Raw genomic sequence first — 20,040 nt, 5'->3', positions numbered from 1 at the left:
TCTGGGATTTGATACCCAAAGCTGAGGACTGTTTTGTGAAGTCTTCATCACACTGCTATTGTATTCTAACAAAGCTTTCATACATCAATGTATGCTCACCTCTGGCTTTCACACAACTTCCAACCCTTCTGTCCATTTGCATTCCCTCGATTTGTGTTAATCCCTCCATCTATCATTCAGAGTGTCTGTACCTCCACTTCCAGTCCTCCAAGACACATGTTTATCATTGAATAATCCAATATATTCACAGTGGCCATCATTCTCCTGGGAATAATGTGATTCCATGGAAATGCAGTGGGCAGATTTGCCTTACCTATTCAAAATCATATTCAGAAATCTCTCTTTTGCCTCATGTGTATCTTTGCATCTCCATTTCCCAAAGTGTTTTTGACCCTCCACCTTCTTCAATATCTTCATGCTTGCTTTGACCTGGTATGGCCTGTCACTCACACTTGATCATCACACAGCTCTTCAGCTCACCCAACCTGAGTCACCAATTGTGTTCCAGATACATATCCTGTTGAAATACCCAGTGTCCAGCCAGATTCATCTGTTTCATTGTTGCAGGCTGACATAACCAGTGAGAGAGCCATCAAGAGAGAAGAAGGCGAGAAACTGGCCAGGGTAAGCTGACATGTAATTCTGACCACACAACTCATTTTCAACAATGTTATGTTGGCAAGTGTCAGCCATGTGAGTAGCACTCTCACATCTGAGTTAGAAGGTTGTGAGCTAAAGTTCCACTCTTGAGCAACAAAATCAAAGCTGATGCTACAGTGCAGTATGAGGGAGTGCTAAAATGTCAGAAGTACAGTCTCTCAAATATGATGTTAAACTCTCAGGATGTAAAAGATCCCATGACCTTATGCAAGCAAGAGCGAGGGAGTTCTCCCCAGTGTCCTAGCCAATACCTCATGCCTCAAGCGGCAATAATAATAAGATATTATCCAGTCATTATCACATTGCTGTTTGTGGGATCTTGCTGTGTAGAAATTGGCTGCTATATATTTTACATCACAACAGTGGCTACACGTCAAAAGTATTTCATTAGCTATGAAGAGCTTGGGGATGTTATGAAAGGTCCTATAAAAAGGCAAGTTCTTCTTTAATTATCAGCTATAAAAACCCATGGATTCACAGTTCAAACCCACAAATGTGCCCAGCACCCAGAGCTTCACACTCAGCTCATAGGTTCCTGACATGTGCCATTGTGTACTCAGCTTGGTTGGCCAGCTTGGTGCAGTTGTAAAATGAGCCCCCATATTGTTATATATTCTGTCCTTTCAGAAATAGGAAATATCTGCACCAATGCATGATGCACTGTGACATTTGCACAAGATTTGGTAACATGTCTGTGTCTGACCCGACATTAATAATGTGCCTGTATCTTACCCACAGGAATATGGAGTTCCTTTCATAGAGACCAGTGCCAAAACTGGCATCAATGTTGAGCTAGCATTCCTGGCCGTGGCTAAGTACGTTTTGATTTGATCTGATTTTGGGTTGTGGGTCACACTGCCAAGACAACATTCACTGTCAAACCCTGAGGGCATTCAGAGCATGCAGATGAGGGGTAATAGGTTCTGTCCTTTAAAGGATGACCAATTGAGTTAAGATAACCTAGCAGATTTTTGTGGTCATTTTTTGGGTGCCAGCCCACAAATTACCAGTTTGACTGAATTTGCTGGGATTTGAATTTATGACTTCAAGGCTTCTTAGCCCAGTCCCATAATCACTGTTGTGGGTTTCAATAAGGAGCTGATCTGATTGGAGGACTCAGGGCACGGAGCTGCAATCAACTTCCCTGATTGGCTGTGAAGGGGTGGTGAAACATGCACTGTTTGTAAATTGGCATTCACACTCAGCTTGGTGTGCAGCTTACCCAGCCAGCCCGTATCTATTGCATACCCGTACCCATACCCATCCCCATCTCATACCCATACCCATCCCGTATCCATCCCATTCCCAGTCATCTTTAACATTTTACTGTCTTTACAAGTTGTAAGAAAAAGGTTATATTCAAATTATATGCAAGTCCTACCCATATCTGCCCCATACCCAATGTGCATCCCATCCCATTCTCTTAAACCATTCCTTATCCAATCCAGTATCTGTGCCTGTTTCATATCCTCTTGTACCTGCCCTTCTTACTATCCAGAGGGAATTGCTGGAAGGTTTGCAGGTGCGGACAGGATTTGGCTCTGTTACAATGCATGGCTCCATCAAGTGATTTGCTTTGTTCACACCATCTGGAATGCCAATAGACAAATGGGTTAATGGATTGGGAAGGGTGAGGCCTATGGAAACTGTACTCCAGAAACAGGCCCGAAACTTCACCGGGGTGGGGGGGGGGCAGCAGTGGGGGAAAGGGGGTGATGTCGGGAGGGGGGTGGGGAGTTGGGGGGCAGGGAGGTGAAGTATGAAATTACACACACCAGTAACGAACTTCCTCTCATTCCAGGGAGCTGAAACACAGATCTGTCAATCAACCCAATGAACCGAAATTCCAAATCCACGAGTACATCGAATCTCAGAGGGAAAAGTCCAGCTGTTGTGGGTTTGAATAAGGAGCTGATCTGATTGGAGGACTCAGGGCATGGAGCAGCAATCAGCTTCCATGATTGGCTTTGAAGGGGTGGTGAAACATGCACTGTTTGTAAATTGGCATTCACACTCAGCTTGGTGTGCAGCTTACCCAGCCCATATCCAATCCATACCTGTACCCACAACCATCCCCATCTCATACCCGTACCCATACCGTATCTATCCCATTCCCAGTAATGTTTCCCATACCTATCCCTGTCCGTATCTATCCCGTACCTGTATCCATCCCCATATCTATCCCCATCCAGTATCCATCCCATACCCATACCAATACTTGTACAAATCACAAATACATTCCTGTTCCATGGCATACCTGTCCCCTGCCCAAAGTTCGTCCCATCCCATTCTCTTAACCCATTCCTTATCCAATCCAGTATCCGTGCCTGTTTCATACCCTTTTGTACCTGTCCTATCCCGTACCCGTACCATGTGATGTGACATCTGCAACACAAAATAAGATTTCCCTCTTCTGCCATTTTGAAATGTGCTTCTCTTCTGATCAGTGATGTTAGTGGGATGTCTGCTCGTTTCCCGTGATTTTGAGAGGTCCCATGTAATGATATCGATGAGACACAAGCCTCTGTACTTGCTGACCTACATACGCTCCTGGTCTATTAACTTATCCTTGCCTTTCCCTATCTCTGTAACCACTTTCAGCCCCGAAGCCCTCTGAGATCCCGATTCTGACCCCTTGTACATCCCTGACACTTTCACTCCATCATTGACAGTGGTGCCTTCAACAATCTAGGCCCTAAACTCTGGAATTTTCTCAATAAATTTCTTCCCTTCTCTCTCCTTTTTGGCCATTCCTTAAAACATTACGTAGGGAGCCGAATGAACACTGCAAGGTGTCTGCGGAAATCAGAAGGTCACAGGTAGCTCCCTCCACATTTCCAAGAAGCCCGCTACATAGAGTGGACAGGTGCTTGGGATGCAACCAGAGTCCCATAGGAACCCACTGGTCCAATGAGCATTAGGCACCCTCCCATTGATCCTACAGGCTTTCAGCGAGGGTACAGGTGGGAAATGCCTGGACTGGGGCTGGGGATTTTTATTATCATGCTGCTGTCAGCTGAAAGCCTCATCCACTCTCGCTTGCTCAGCTTCCCACTCAACCCAGCCATCCCAGCTCCTCCAGTCCATTATTCAGTCAGTGGACTTCCTCCAGAGCTGTCCACAATTGACTTTCTCAGCATAAATGGTTGCAGCAACCCTCGCCATAGGAACTGGATGGTCCATTGGAGGGTTCTATGGCCTTGGTATTCAGAAAGATAAACATCCATTCAGCTCTGGAGGGAGTGAAGCATAGATTCACCAGAATGATACTGAGTCTACAATGGTTAAGTTACGGACACAGGTTGCAAGTACTAGGCTCATACACTGAGTGCAGAAGAATTAGTGTGACCTAATTGAGGTGTTTAAGGTGGTTTAAGGATTTAATGTGCTAGATAGAGTGAAACTACTTCCTCTGTTAGGGGTCATTCCAGAACAAGGGAGCATAAATTTAAAATTAGAGCTGGGCCATTCAGGGGTGATATCAGGAAGCACATCGTTACACAAAGGGTGAAAACCTGGAACTCTCTCCCCTAAAAGGCTGTGGAGGCTGCAGTAACAATTGAAATTTCAAAACTAAGATAGATTTTTGCTAGGCAGGGGGACTAAGGGTTACAGAACCAAGACAGTTTTTTTATTCATGGGATAGGGTGTCACTGGCTGGCTAGACCAGCATTTATTGCTCATCCCTAATTGCCCTTGAGAACTGAGTGGTTTGCTAAGCCATTTCTGAGGTCATTTAAGAGTCAACCACCTTGCTGCAGGCCTGGAGGCCACACCAGGTAAGAATGACAGATTTCCTTCCCTAAAGGACATTAATCAGCCAGATGGGTTTTTACAGCAATCGTTTCATCATCATCATTAGACTTTTTAATTTCAGATTTTTTTTATTGGATTCAAATTTCACCATCTGCTGTGGTGGAATTTGAATTCATGTCCCCAGAACATTACCCTGGAGACATGAGTAGCAACAACTAGTTCAGTGGCAATACCACTATGCCACTACCTCCATAGCAGTCTCAAGGGGCTGAATGGCCTCCTTCTGTTCCTATGTAACCCGAAGTGAAAGCCAGTATTGATCTGTTGACCATTGCATGTTTGTACACAGCACATATGGGCACCTTTCTCATATACATGCAGTCAGAATTGGCCAGTGGGTTTCTAACCCAAAGTAGGTGTAGAGCAGTTCCACTTCCTCTCCTCCCTGCCCCATTTAAATGGGGTATTCGTTGAAGTATGCAGACTACAGTACAATTTAACCCTTCCCCTCAATCCCCAGAACCACAACACTCCCCCCACTGCATCACCCACATGTGTTCAATGTTTATGAAGGCTGTGCAGAAATCAATGAGTTTGATGTACCGCAAATCATGGCAACGGACAGTTCAGCCGCCATCTTGCTCTGCTCTCCTGCCATGCTGTGCTGTATGTTTCTGCTTTTAAGCATGATTTTAAGTAAAGTTGCATCAGTTTAGTTATGGGGATGGTCAGTTCAGTTGATAGACATTTTACATATATAGCTTTTTAATCCCAAAGTAAAATTGTATATAAAAACATGTTTGCTTTCAGTAATGATATTGTTCTGATGTATTTGTTTTACCTGAAAGTTTCTTCAGTCATGTAGCTTTTGAAAAAATACTGTACAACAGGAAGCTATGTAACAGAATTTTCAGGAAAGTGACTGCTGACTTATTCATGCCAAAAGTGGAGGTGCCCCTCACCATAGCAACATTAGCCCATTCTTGGCACCTCCACCACAGTGTCCCAGAAGAGCACATGTACATGAAGTGGCATGTTTTAATCTGTCTTGCACTGCACCCCATCCCCCTACCATTTATCCTTTTGTTGAAGGAAGTCTCTTGTTGTACTCAGCTTGCACCTAACCTCTGACATCAGGAAGTCTGTAAAGGTGTTTCAAGACATCTTGTGATACAGTATTATTGTAGAAGCCTTTCCACAGCAAATTTTCCAAATGATGAAACGTTTTGATAGAGTAGATGAGGAGAAACTGCTTCCAGTGATCGAAGGAGCAGTAGCCGGAGGGCACAGATTGAAGATAATTGACAAAAGACTAGAGGAGAGTTGAGATTTTTTCTTTTATGCAGTGAATTATAATACACTGTTTGAAAAGGTAGTGGAAGCAGACTCAGTAGTTATATTCAAAAGTGAATTGAATAAATACTTGATAAGCAAAAATGTGCAGGGCTACAGTGAAAGAGCGAAGGAGTGGATTAATTGTATAGATTCAAAGTGTTGGCACAGACACGATGGGCTGAATGACCTACATCTGTGTTGTACGTTTCAACTCAAGAACATAAATCAGAAAGCAGTAGCTAGCTGGCACCAAGCTTGGGATGTGGAAGCAGACAATTCGTAAGGGGATTTTGGGGGTGTGGGGACTGATTAGATCAAGAACTTCCATAAGTGTGAGATTCTGAGAAAGACTGGGTTAAGGAAAGAGACAGTGCAATGAATCTCTGTCCCTACCTCAGTTGGCCTGCTGCTGAAATCTTCTCCATAATTAATATATTACCTCCAGACTGGGCAATTCCTCTATTAGCCTCCCAGCTTACACCCTGTTTGACAAATTTATTAGAGTTTTTTGAGGTTGTAACTAGGAAAGTAGATAAAGGCTGTGACTAGTGGAGAAAGATCAGTGCTGGGCCTCAGCTATTTACAAATCTATTTAATTACTTAATTAATTTGAGACCGAGAGTGATGTGTCTAAGTTTGCTGATGATACAAAGCTAGGCAAGCTATGAGGAGGACACAAAGAGGCTGCAAAGAGATATAGACAGGTTGAGTGAGTGGGCAACAATGTGGCAGATGGAGTTTAATTGGTGAAGTTATTCATTGAGAATGGAATAGCAGGATTTTTTAAACTTGCAAATGTTGATGTTCAGAGAGACTTGGACATGCTCGTACAAGGAACACAAAGGCCCAGACCTTCCATTGGATACTGGAAGATGCACTATGGGTCCCCTCGGAAGCCCCAACACAGGAATCTGTGGGGATTGTCCAGGAATCGGAGGTTTTGAATGATTCCAACTTATTTACTTGGGATAGACAGGAAAATAAATTGGTCTATAAAACTGACCTTCCGATCACCCACATTGACCCTCCTGACTACCCCCAGACCCCACAACTACTCCCGACCCCACCAACTCTGACACCCAACCTCCACGCTGACCTGACTGAACTAGCCCCACCACCTGACTCCCCAGCTGACCTCCTGATTCTCCCTTGATTTGACCTGACCTGACTGGCCCCATTACCTAACTCCCCACTGACTCAACCTGACAAGTCACCATTACCCAACTCCCCACTGACCCGACCTGACTAATGCCTAATACCCAACTCTGCATTGCCCTGGCCTGACTGGCCCCCATTACCCAACTCACCACTGACCCAACCTGACTAACCCCCATTACCCAACTCTGCACTGTCCCAACCTGACTGGCCCCCATTACCCAACACCCCACTGACCCAACCTGACTAGCCCACATTACCCTACTCCTCACTGACCTGATCTGAGTGGGCCCCATTACCTTACATCGCACTGGCCAGACCTGACTGGGCCCCATTACCCAACTGTCCACTGACCTGATCTGATTGTCCCCAGCCCACCTAAATCCTACCCACTTCACCCACCTGTTACTCTACCCACCTAACACCCTAGCCCCTTACCTTATACACTTCCCTCCGTAGCTTTCAAAACAGCTTTGCGGCTTTTAAACTATTTACTTATCAGGATAAAGCTGCTTGTGCCGTATAAAAGGGGGCATGGATTCTGCATGGATCCTTTGTGCTGCACCCTCTGAGGTTTGCTACACTGGGTCGGACGTGAAGGATCCTCCATCAGAAGAAATATTGGTGCAATTTTTTCTCTGATCAGGGTCAGAAAAAGGTTTGCAGATCCTGATCAGGAGATCTGGGTCATGCAGATGCAGCAAGCAATTCAGAAAGCAAATGACATGTTTATTGAAGGGGATTGGAGTACAAGAATAAAGAAGTCTTACTATAATTGTGTAGGGCTTTGGTGAGACCACAACTGAAAAATGTGTGCAATTTTGGTCTCCATAATTAAGGAAGGATAGATTTGTATTGGAGGCGGTACAGCAAAGGTTCACTTGATTGGTCCCTGGGATGAGAGGGTTGCCCTAGGGGTTGAGCAAATTGGCTCTGGAGACTCTGGAATTTAGAAGAATGAGAGATTATCTCATTGAAACTTTCAGGATTATGAAGGGTCTTGACAGGATAGACAATGAGCGGTTTATTCCCCTGACTGGGGATTCAAGAACAAGTGGGTATAGTTTCAGGATAAGGGGCTGACCAATTTTTTTTTGATTCGTTCATGATATGGGATGTGGGCGTCACTGGCCAGGACAGCATTTATTACCCATCCCTAGTTGTCCTAGTTTAGAGGGCACTTAGGTGTCAACCACATTGCTGTGGGTCTGTAGTCACATATAGGCCAGACCAGAGCAGGTAAGGACAACAGATTTCCTTCCCTAAAGGGCATTAGTGAACCAGATGGGTTTTTACAACAATCGACTTTTAATTCCAGATTTTTATTGGATTCAAGTTCCATCATCTGCTGTGGTGGGATTCAAACCCAGGTCCCCAGAGCATTAGCCTGAGTCTCTGAATTACTTATCCAGTACCACTATGCCATCACCTGCCCATGAGATGAGAAATTTCTTCACTCAAAATGTTGTGAATGGTTGTTATATTTAAGACTGAAATAGACAGATTTTTGGCCTCCCAGGGAATCAAGGGATATGGGGAACAGTGGGAAAGGAATTGAAGCCCAAGATCAGCCATGATCGTATTGAATGGTGGAGCAGGCTTGAGGAGCCGTGTGGTTTTCTCCTCCTCATATTTCTTACATTCACCCTCTGTAGACTTGAAGTCAGCTAAAGCTCTGCTGCCTGCATTCTGATCAGCACAAAATCCCATTCACCCAGCTATACTCACTGACCCACGCTAGTTTAGTGCCTTCAGTGTCCAAATCCCTCCCTATCTATGTAATCTCCTCCAGCCCTACAATCCTCCAAAGTATCTGTGCTCCTCCGATCCTGACCCCTTGAGCATCCCCGATTTTAATCGCTGCATCATTGGTGGCCTCGCTTTCAGCTGCCTGGGCTCTAATCTCTGGAATTCCCACCCTAAACCCCTCTGCTCCTCTATTCCTTTAAGTCACTCCTTATAAACTTACCCCTTTGAACAAATTTTGGTCACCCATCCTAATATCTCTTTATGTTGATTTTTGTCGCTTTATTTCGAATTTTCTCTGATTATGCTCCTGTGAAACACTGTGGACCATGTTACTATGTTAAAGGTGCTATTTAAACTCAGGTTGTTGTTGTTATCATCACAGTAAATGACACAGGGTGGAGGGACAGTGTGTGGGATGATACAGGGAGGAGGGACACAGGGAAGAAGGACTGTGGGGGTGATACAGGGAGGAGGGACACAGGGAATAGGGACTGTGGGGGTGATACAGGGAGGAGGGACACAGGGAATAGGGACTGTGGGGGTGATACAGGGAGGAGGGACACAGGGAATAGGGACTGTGGGGGTGATACAGGGAGGAGAGACACAGGGAAGAGAACTGTGGGGGGGGACACAGGGAGGAGGGACAGTGTGTGAGATGACAAAGGGAAGAGGGACACAGGGAGGAGGGACTGTGTGTCGGATGATACAGGGAGGAGGGGCACAAGGAGGAGGGACTGTGTGTGGGATAATACAGGGAGGAGGGACACAGGGAGGAGGGGCATTTAACATTGGGAAGAGCAGAAGGAATGGTCAGAGAATCACTAACCAGGAACTGAAACAATAGGTGAAAGGTCACGCCAACGTAAAATCTGGGAGATGCGAGATGAGCACATATCAGTCATAAGCTTTGTCTTGTACTGTATGCAGGGTCTGATAAATCCAACAAGAAACAGAAGGAAGCTTGACAATGTTAAATCTTTAGTAAATATCATGAACATTGATGATGAATCAAGTGAAATACCATAGCTGTGTTTAATGGGACCATGTAGAGGAAGCTTTAGCCTGTATCTGCTGGGGAGAGTGTGTGAATCTAAAATCCACATCGCTCATTCGAACAGGCACAGGGAAGCATTGTCGGAAAGAGCCGGTGGTACAGCTGTTGGCTGTGACTGCACCTGGTTTAAGTCAGAGTTTGAACCTGTTCTGAGGTCTCAGGGATAATTGTGGATTGAGACTAGTTAGTAGGAGAGGGCTATGTTGGGGGATGATCAGCAAGGTGCCTGTTGTGTTGGACACTGAATTGGACATACTATCCGTATTCAAACAGCTGCTCCCTGTAGACGTGCACTCCAGCGGGTGTCAGTGCCAATAGGGGAGGAGGGAGGGCTTTCTACCGAAGCTACTTACCAATCTGCACGAGACTCTCCCATCAATGACTTCGCCGTCTGTTGCTTAATTCCCTGCCTCTCAACACCCCACACCCACCCCTTGTTGCTCCATCCTTCCTTCGTCTCCCGATCTGCACACTTCACAACAACCGTGGGGCGGGCTATCCCAAACTGCATTCCCACTGTGGATCCTCAGTCTCTGGGAATATAGGTTGGAGGATCCCAGGTGGAATTAGCACCCATTTTCCAGTGCGCACTGTAGATTGAGTGAACTGACCAGAATGCCTGATTCTCTGACTCTCCCTTCACCTCCACCACCCCAACTCCAACCCCCAACCCTTCCTACAAGCACGTTCGAAAGTACCATTGAAATACCAACTGGACAATGTGGTTTGTGCTATTGGGATCTTCCAATGCTGCAGAATGGGAGAAGATTTCAGCCATCTCAGTTCCTCTCCCCCTGTCGTCAGCACTCGGACTGAGCACCATGTATTCACCGGATCGTAAATCTTCACAAACATTGAGAATTGGTGAATTGCGAGGCAGCAATTTAGGGGCTCTGGGAGACTGAAGGTGTCATCATTCAAAGAGGTGGCTTAGGGGTTCTTGCCTCTGATTGGAACACTGTCAGAGGCTCAGTACTGAGGGAGTTCTGCACTGTCAGAGAGGCTCAGTACTGAGGGAGTTCAGCACTGTAAGAGGATCAGTACTGAGGGAGTGCTGCACTATCAGAGAGGCTGAGTACTGAAGGAAAGCTGCACTGTCAGACCTCAGTATTGGGGGAGTGTTGCACTGTCAGAGGCTCAGTACTGAGGGAGTGCTGCACTGTCACAGAGGCTCAGTACTGAGGGAGTGCAGCAGAATCAGAGGCTCAGTACTGAGGGTGTGCTGCACTGTCAGAGGCTCAGTACTGAGGGAGTGCAGCAGAGTCAGAGGCTCAGTACTGAGGGAATGCTTCACTGACAGAGGATCAAGACTGAGGGAGTGCTGCACTGTCAGAGGTTCAGTACCGAGGGAGCCCTGCACTGTCAGGGGTTCAGTACTGAGGAAGTGCTGTAATATCTGAGGAGCAGCACTGAAGGAGTGCCGCACTATGGGATGGTCAGTACTGAGGGAGCACTGCACTGTCAGAGCTTCAGTATTGAGAGAGCGCTGCACTGTCGGCAGGTCAGTACTGAGGGAATGCTGCAATGTCGGATGTTCAGTACTAAGGGAGCACTGCACTGTCAGATGTTCAGTACTGTGGTAGTGCTGCACTGCTGGAGGGTCGGTTCTGAGGATGTGCTGCAATATCAGAGGAGCAGTACTGTGGGTGCACTGCACTGTTGGTGGGTCAGTACTGAGGGGTTTCTGCACTGTCGGAGGTCATTACTGAGGGACAGCTGCAATGTCGGAGGGTCATTACTGAGGTAGTGCTGCACGGTCAGAGGATCAGTAATGAGGGGATGATGCACTGTCGGAGGAACAGTACTGATGCGGTGCTGCACTGTCAGAGAATCAGCACTGAGGGGGCGCTGCACTGTCGGAGGGTCAGTACAGAGGGACAGCTGCAATGTCGGAAGGTCATTACTGAGGGAGTGCTCACTGTCTGAAGATCAGTAATGAGGGGATAATACAATATCGGACAGTCAGTACTGAGGTGGTGCTGCACTGTCGGAGTGTCAGTCCTGAGGGAGAGCTGCACTGCCAGAGGCTCAGTACTGAGGACATGCTGCACTGTGAGAGGCTCAGTACTGAGGACGTGCTGCACTGTGAGAGGCTCAGTACTGAGGATGTGCTGCACTGTGAGAGGCTCAGTACTGAGGATGTGCTGCACTGTGAGAGGCTCAGTACTGAGGACGTGCTGCACTGTGAGAGGCTCAGTACTGAGGACGTGCTGCACTGTGAGAGGCTCAGTACTGAGGACGTGCTGCACTGTGAGAGGCTCAGTACTGAGGACGTGCTGCACTGTGAGAGGCTCAGTACTGAGGACGTGCTGCACTGTGAGAGGCTCAGTACTGAGGACGTGCTGCACTGTGAGAGGCACAGTACTGAGGACGTGCTGCACCGTCAGAGACTCAGTACTGAGGACGTGCTGCACTGTCAGAGGCTCAGTACTGAGGATGTGCTGCACTGTCAGAGCTTCGGTACTGAGGGAAAGCTGCACTGTCAGAGGTTCGGTACTGAGGGATTGCTGCACTGTCAGAGGTTCAGTACTGAGGGAGAGCTGCAATGTCGGATGTTCAGTACTGTGGTAGTGCTGCACTGCTGGAGGGTCAGTACTGAGGAAGTGCTGTAATATCTGAAGAGCAGCACTGAAGAGTGCCGCACTATGGGATGGTCAGTACTGAGGAAGCACTGCACTGTCAGAGCTTCAGTACTGAGAGAGCGCTGCACTGTCGGCAGGTCAGTACTGAGGGAATGCTGCAATGTCGGATGTTCAGTATTAAGGGAGCACTGCACTGTCAGAGGTTCAGTACTGTGGTAGTGCTGCACTGCTGGAGGGTCAGTTCTGAGGAAGTGCTGCAATATCAGAGGAGCAGTACTGTGGGCGCACTGCACTGTTGGTGGGTCAGTACTGAGGGGTTTCTGCGCTGTCGGAGGTCATTACTGAGGGAGAGCTGCAATGTCGGAGGGTCATTACTGAGGTAGTGCTGCACGGTCAGAGGATCAGTAATGAGGGGATGATGCACTGTCGGAGGAACAGTACTGATGCGGTGCTGCACTGTCAGAGAATCAGCACTGAGGGAGCGCTGCACTGTCGGAGGGTCAGTACAGAGGGACAGCTGCAATGTCGGAGGGTCATTACTGAGAGGACTCTGCGCTTTTAGAGGGTGAATACTGAGGGAGAGCTGCAATGTTGGAGGGTCAGTACTGAGGGAGTTCTGCACTGTTAGGGGCTCAGTACTGAGGGAGTGCTGCGCAGTCAGAGGCTCAGTACTAAGGGAGTGCTGCATTGATAGAGGATCAATACTGAGGGAGTGCTTCACTGTCAGAGGTTCAGTACTGAGGGAATGCTGCACTGACAGAGGATCAATACTGAGGGAGGGCTGTACTGCTGGAGCCTCAGTACTGAGCATGTGCTGCACTGTCAGAGGCAACTATTAAGGGAGTGCTGCACTTTGGGGTGGTCAGTACTGAAGCAATGCTGCACTGTGGGATGGTCAGTACTGAGGGAGTACTGCAATGTCGGATGTTCAGTACTGAGGGAGAGCTGCACTGTCAGAGGCTCAGGACTGAGGGTATGGTGCACTGTCAGAAGTTCAGTACTGAGGGAGAGCTGCACTGGCAGTGGGTCAGTACTGGGGCAGTGCTGCACTGTCAGAGGTCCGGTCCTGAGGCTGTGCTGCACTGTCAGAGGTCCGGTCCTGAGGCTGTGCTGCACTGTCAGAGGTCCGGTCCTGAGGCTGTGCTGCACTGTCAGAGGTCCGGTCCTGAGGCAGTGCTGCACTGTCAGAGGTCCGGTCCTGAGGCAGTGCTGCACTGTCAGAGGTCCGGTCCTGAGGCAGTGCTGCACTGTCAGAGGTCCGGTACCGAGGCAGTGCTGCACTGTCAGAGGTCCGGTACCGAGGCAGTGCTGCACTGTCAGAGGTCCGGTACCGAGGCAGTGCTGCACTGTCAGAGGTCCGGTACCGAGGCAGTGCTGCACTGTCAGAGGTCCGGTACCGAGGCAGTGCTGCACTGTCAGAGGTCCGGTACCGAGGCAGTGCTGCACTGTCAGAGGTCCGGTACCGAGGCAGTGCTGCACTGTCAGAGGTCCGGTACCGAGGCAGTGCTGCACTGTCAGAGGTCCGGTACCGAGGCAGTGCTGCACTGTCAGAGGTCCGGTACCGAGGCAGTGCTGCACTGTCAGAGGTCCGGTACCGAGGCAGTGCTGCACTGTCAGAGGTCCGGTACCGAGGCAGTGCTGCACTGTCAGAGGTCCGGTACCGAGGCAGTGCTGCACTGTCAGAGGTCCGGTACCGAGGCAGTGCTGCACTGTCAGAGGTCCGGTACCGAGGCAGTGCTGCACTGTCAGAGGTCCGGTACCGAGGCAGTGCTGCACTGTCAGAGGTCCGGTACCGAGGCAGTGCTGCACTGTCAGAGGTCCGGTACCGAGGCAGTGCTGCACTGTCAGAGGTCCGGTACCGAGGCAGTGCTGCACTGTCAGAGGTCCGGTACCGAGGCAGTGCTGCACTGTCAGAGGTCCGGTACCGAGGCAGTGCTGCACTGTCAGAGGTCCGGTACCGAGGCAGTGCTGCACTGTCAGAGGTCCGGTACCGAGGCAGTGCTGCACTGTCAGAGGTCCGGTACCGAGGCAGTGCTGCACTGTCAGAGGTCCGGTACTGAGGCAGTGCTGCACTCTCAGAGGTCCGGCACCGAGGCAGTGCTGCACTGTGTGAGGATCAGCACTGAGGGAGCACTGCAATGTCGGTGGTTCAATACTGAGGGAGCACTGCACTGTCGGTGGGTCAGTACAGAGGGGGCTCTGCACTGACAGAGGGTCAGTACTGAGGGAATGCTGCACTGACAGAGGTTCAGTTTTGAGGGAATGCTGCACTGTCAGAGGAGCAGTACTGATGGAGGGCTGCACTGTGGGAAGGTCAGTACTGAGGGAGCGCTGCATTGTCAGAGGATCAGTACTGCGGCTGTGCTACACTGTCAGATGATCAGCACTGAGGGAGCACTGCAATGTCGGTTGTTCAGCACTGAGGGAGCACTGCAATGTCGGTTGTTCAGCACTGAGGGAGCACTGCACTGTCGGTGAGTCAGTACTAAGGGGGCTCTGCGCAGTCTGAGGGTTAGTACTGAGGGAGTGCTGCACTGTCAGAGCTCAGTACTGAGGGAGTGCTGCAATGTCGGATGTTCAGTACTGAGGGAGCACTGCACTGTCCATGGTTCATTATTGTGGTAGCGCTGCACTGCTGGAGGGTCAGTACTGAGGAAGTGCTGCAATGTCAGAGGAGAAGTACTGAGAGAGCACTGCACTGTTGGTGGTTCAGTAAAGAGGGCTGGCGGTGGATCAGTACTGAGGGGGCTCTGAGCTGTCGGAGGGTCATTACTGAGGGAGAGCTGCACTGTCGGAGGATCACTAATGAGGGGATGATGCACTGTCCAAGGAACAGTACTGATGCGGTGCTGCACTGTCAGAGAATCACCACTGCGGGAGCACTACAATATCAGTGGTTCAATACTGAGGGAGCAATGCACTGTCGGTGGGTCAGTACTGAGGGGCTCTGCGCATTCTGAGGGTCAGTACTGAGGGAGTGCTGCACTGTCAGAGCTCAGTACTGAGGGAGTGTTGCACTGTCAGAGCTCAGTACCGTCAGAGAGGCTCAGTACTGAGGACGTGCTGCTCTGTCAGGGCTCAGTACTGAGGGAGTACAGCACTGTCAGAGCTTCAGTACTGAGGGAGTGCAGCACGGTCAGAGGTTCAGTACTGAGGGAGTGCAGCACTGTCAGAGGCTCAGTACTGAGGGAGTGCAGCACTGTCAGAGGCTCAGTACTGAGAGAGTGCAGCACTGTCAGAGGCTCAGTACTGAGGGAGTGCAGCACTGTCAGAGGCTCAGTACTGAGGGAGTGCAGCACTGTCAGAGGCTCAGTACTGAGGGAGTGCAGCACTGTCAGAGGCTCAGTACTGAGGGAGTGCAGCACTGTCAGAGGCTCAGTACTGAGGGAGTGCAGCACTGTCAGAGGCTCAGTACTGAGGGAGTGCAGCACTGTCAGAGGCTCAGTACTGAGGGAGTGCAGCACTGTCAGAGGCTCAGTACTGAGGGAGTGCAGCACTGTCAGAGGCTCAGTACTGAGGGAGTGCAGCACTGTCAGAGGCTCAGTACTGAGGGAGTGCAGCACTGTCAGAGGCTCAGTACTGAGGCAGTGCAGCACTGTCAGAGGCTCAGTACTGAGGGAGTGCAGCACTGTCAGAGGCTCAGTACTGAGGGAGTGCAGCACTGTCAGAGGCTCAGTACTGAGGGAGTGCAGCACTGTCAGAGGCTCAGTACTGAGGGAGTGCAGCACTGTCAGAGGCTCAGTACTGAGGGAGTGCAGCACTGTCAGAGGCTCAGTACTGAGGGAGTGCAGCACTGTCAGAGGCTCAGTACTGAGGGAGTGCAGCACTGTCAGAGGCTCAGTACTGAGGGAGTGCAGCACTGTCAGAGGCTCAGTACTGAGGGAGTGCAGCACTGTCAGAGGCTCAGTACTGAGGGAGTGCAGCACTGTCAGAGGCTCAGTACTGAGGGAGTGCAGCACTGTCAGAGGCTCAGTACTGAGGGAGTGCAGCACTGTCACAGGCTCAGTACTGAGGGAGTGCAGCACTGTCACAGGCTCAGTACTGAGGGAGTGCAGCAGTGTCACAGGCTCAGTACTGAGGGAGTGCAGCACTGTCACAGGCTCAGTACTGAGGGAGTGCAGCACTGTCAGAGGCTCAGTACTGAGGGAGTGCAGCACTGTCACAGGCTCAGTACTGAGGGAATGCCGCACTGACAGATGTTCAGTACTGAGGGAGTGCAGCACTGTCAGAGGTTCAGTACTGAAGGAATGCTGCACTGACAGAGGATCAGTACTGAGGGATGGCTGCACTGTCAGAGGTCCAGTACTGAGGGAGTGTTGCACTGTCAGAGCTTCAGTACTGAGAGAGTGCTGCACTGTCGGTAGGTCAGTACTGTGGTAGTGCAGCACTGCCGGAGTGTCAGTACTGAGGAAGTTCTGCAATGTCAGAGGAGCAGTACTGAGGGAGCACTGCACTCTCAGAGGTTCAGTACTGATGGATCGCTGCACTATGGGATGGTCAGTACTGAGGGAACGCTGCACTGTCAGAGGCTCAGTACTGAGGGAGTGCAGCACTGTCAGAGGCTCAGTACTGAGGGAGTGCAGCACTGTCAGAGGCTCAGTACTGAGGGAGTGCAGCACTGTCAGAGGCTCAGTACTGAGGGAGTGCAGCACTGTCAGAGGCTCAGTACTGAGGGAGTGCAGCACTGTCAGAGGCTCAGTACTGAGGGAGTGCAGCACTGTCAGAGGCTCAGTACTGAGGGAGTGCAGCACTGTCAGAGGCTCAGTACTGAGGGAGTGCAGCACTGTCAGAGGCTCAGTACTGAGGGAGTGCAGCACTGTCAGAGGCTCAGTACTGAGGGAGTGCAGCACTGTCAGAGGCTCAGTACTGAGGGAGTGCAGCACTGTCAGAGGCTCAGTACTGAGGGAGTGCAGCACTGTCAGAGGCTCAGTACTGAGGGAGTGCAGCACTGTCAGAGGCTCAGTACTGAGGGAGTGCAGCACTGTCAGAGGCTCAGTACTGAGGGAGTGCAGCACTGTCAGAGGCTCAGTACTGAGGGAGTGCAGCACTGTCAGAGGCTCAGTACTGAGGGAGTGCAGCACTGTCAGAGGCTCAGTACTGAGGGAGTGCAGCACTGTCAGAGGCTCAGTACTGAGGGAGTGCAGCACTGTCAGAGGCTCAGTACTGAGGGAGTGCAGCACTGTCAGAGGCTCAGTACTGAGGGAATGCTGCACTGTCAGAGGTTCAGTACTGAGGGAGAGCTGCAATGTCGGATGTACAGTACTGTGGTAGTGCTGCACTGCTGGAGGGTCAGTACTGAGGAAGTGCTGTAATATCTGAAGAGCAGCACTGAAGGAGTGCCGCACTATGGGATGGTCAGTACTGAGGGACCACTGCACTGTCAGAGCTTCAGTACTGAGAGAGCGCTGCACTGTCGGTAGGTCAGTACTGAGGGAGTGCTGCAATCTCGGATGTTCAGTACTAAGGGAGCACTGCACTGTCAGAGGTTCAGTACTGTGGTAGTGCTGCACTGCTGGAGGGTCAGTTCTGAGGAAGTGCTGCAATGTCAGAGGAGCAGTACTGAGGGTGGACTGCACTGTCGGTGGGTCAGTACTGAGGGGATTCTGCACTGTTGGAGTCATTACTGAGGGAGAGCTGCAATGTCGGAGTGTCATTACTGAGGTAGTGCTGCATTGTCAGAGGATCAGTAATGAGGGGATGATGCACTGTCGGACGAACAGTACTGATGCGGTGCTGCACTGTCAGAGAATCACCACTGAGGGAGCGCTTCAATGTCGGTGAGTCAGTACTGAGAGGACTCTGCGCTTTTGGAGGGTGAGTACTGAGGGAGAGCTGCAATGTCGGAGGGTCAGTACTGAGGGATTTCTGCACTGTAAGGGGATCAGAAACGAGCGAGTGCTGCACAGTCAGAGTAGCTCAGTACTGAAGGAGGTCTGCACTGTCAGAGCTCAGTACTGAGGGAGTGCTGCACTCTCAGAGCTCAGTACTGAGGGAGTGCTGCACTGTCAGAGGCTCAGTACTGAGGGAGTGCTGCATTGATAGAGGATCAATACTGAGGGAGTGCTGCACTGTCAGAGGTCCGGTACCGAGGCAGTGCTGCACTGTCAGAGGTCCGGTACCGAGGCAGTGCTGCACTGTCAGAGGTCCGGTACCGAGGCAGTGCTGCACTGTCAGAGGTCCGGTACCGAGGCAGTGCTGCACTGTCAGAGGTCCGGTACCGAGGCAGTGCTGCACTGTCAGAGGTCCGGTACCGAGGCAGTGCTGCACTGTCAGAGGTCCGGTACCGAGGCAGTGCTGCACTGTCAGAGGTCCGGTACCGAGGCAGTGCTGCACTGTCAGAGGTCCGGTACCGAGGCAGTGCTGCACTGTCAGAGGTCCGGTACCGAGGCAGTGCTGCACTGTCAGAGGTCCGGTACCGAGGCAGTGCTGCACTGTCAGAGGTCCGGTACCGAGGCAGTGCTGCACTGTCAGAGGTCCGGTACCGAGGCAGTGCTGCACTGTCAGAGGTCCGGTACCGAGGCAGTGCTGCACTGTCAGAGGTCCGGTACCGAGGCAGTGCTGCACTGTCAGAGGTCCGGTACCGAGGCAGTGCTGCACTGTCAGAGGTCCGGTACCGAGGCAGTGCTGCACTGTCAGAGGTCCGGTACCGAGGCAGTGCTGCACTGTCAGAGGTCCGGTACCGAGGCAGTGCTGCACTGTCAGAGGTCCGGTACCGAGGCAGTGCTGCAATGTCAGTGGTTCAATACTGAGGGAGCACTGCACTGTCGGTAGTTCAGTACAGAGGGGGTTCTGCACTGTTGGAGGGTCAGTACTGAGGGAATGCTGCACTGTCAGAGAAGCAGTACTGATGGAGGGCTGCACTATGGGAAGGTCAGTACTGAGGGAATGCTGCACTGTGGGATGGTCAGTAATGAGGGAGCACTGCATTGTCAGAGGATCAGTACTGCGGCTGTGCTACACTGTCAGATGATCAGCACTGAGGGAGCACTACAATGTCGATTGTTCAGAACTGAGGGAGCACTGCAATGTCGGTTGTTCAGCACTGAGGGAGCACTGCACTGTCGGTGGCTCAGTACTAAGGGGGCTCTGCGCAGTCTGAAGGTCAGTACTGAGGGAGTGCTGCACTGTCAGAGCTCAGTACTGTGGGAGTGCTGCAATGTCGGATGTTCAGTACCGAGGGAGCACTGCACTGTCCGTGGTTCAGTATTGTGGTAGTGCTGCGCTGCTGGAGGGTCAGTACTGAGGAAGTGCTGCAACGTCAGAGGAGCAATACTGATGGAGTGCTGCACTCTTGATGGTTCAGTACGGATGGCTGGCGGTGGGTCAGTACTGAGGGGGCTCTGAGCTGTCGGAGGGTCATTACTGAGGGAGAGCTGAACTGTCGGAGGATCACTAATGAGGGGATGATGCACTGTCCGAGGAACAGTACTGATGCGGTGCCGCACTGTCAAAGAAACTGAGGGAGCACTACAACGTCGGTGGTTCAGTACTGAGGGAGCACTCACTGTCGGTGGGTCAGTACTGAGGGGCTCTGCGCAGTCTGAGGGTCAGTACTGAGGGAGTGCTGCACTGTCAGAGCTCAGTACTGAGGAAGTGTGGAACTGTCAGAGGCTCAATAATGAGGACGTACTGCACTGTCAGAGGCTCAGTACTGAGGACGTGCTGCACTGTCCGAAGCTCAGTACTAAGGGAGTGCAGCACTGTCACAGGCTCAGTACTGAGGGAATGCCACACTGACAGATGTTCAGT

At 50.7% G+C, this 20,040-nt stretch overlaps 1 protein-coding gene across 1 annotated transcript in view; it reads left to right on the top strand.

Annotated features, from left to right (window-relative positions):
• The window catches only part of LOC121293652 (ras-related protein Rab-37-like), a 63,144-nt gene extending 58,859 nt beyond the window's left edge, over positions 1–4,285 (top strand). The window contains exons 5-7 of the mRNA XM_041216819.1: positions 568–624; positions 1,399–1,475; positions 2,462–4,285. Coding sequence (XP_041072753.1) covers positions 568–624; positions 1,399–1,475; positions 2,462–2,567 — 240 coding nt within the window. The 3' untranslated portion in view covers positions 2,568–4,285. The remainder of the gene's footprint in view (positions 1–567; positions 625–1,398; positions 1,476–2,461) is intronic.
• Positions 4,286–20,040: the final 15,755 nt, after the last annotated feature.

The sequence above is a fragment of the Carcharodon carcharias genome, chromosome 22 (genome assembly GCF_017639515.1).
Source record: "Carcharodon carcharias isolate sCarCar2 chromosome 22, sCarCar2.pri, whole genome shotgun sequence".
Taxonomy (NCBI): Eukaryota; Metazoa; Chordata; class Chondrichthyes; order Lamniformes; family Lamnidae; genus Carcharodon; species Carcharodon carcharias.
This window is presented reverse-complemented; position numbering and strand designations above follow the sequence as displayed.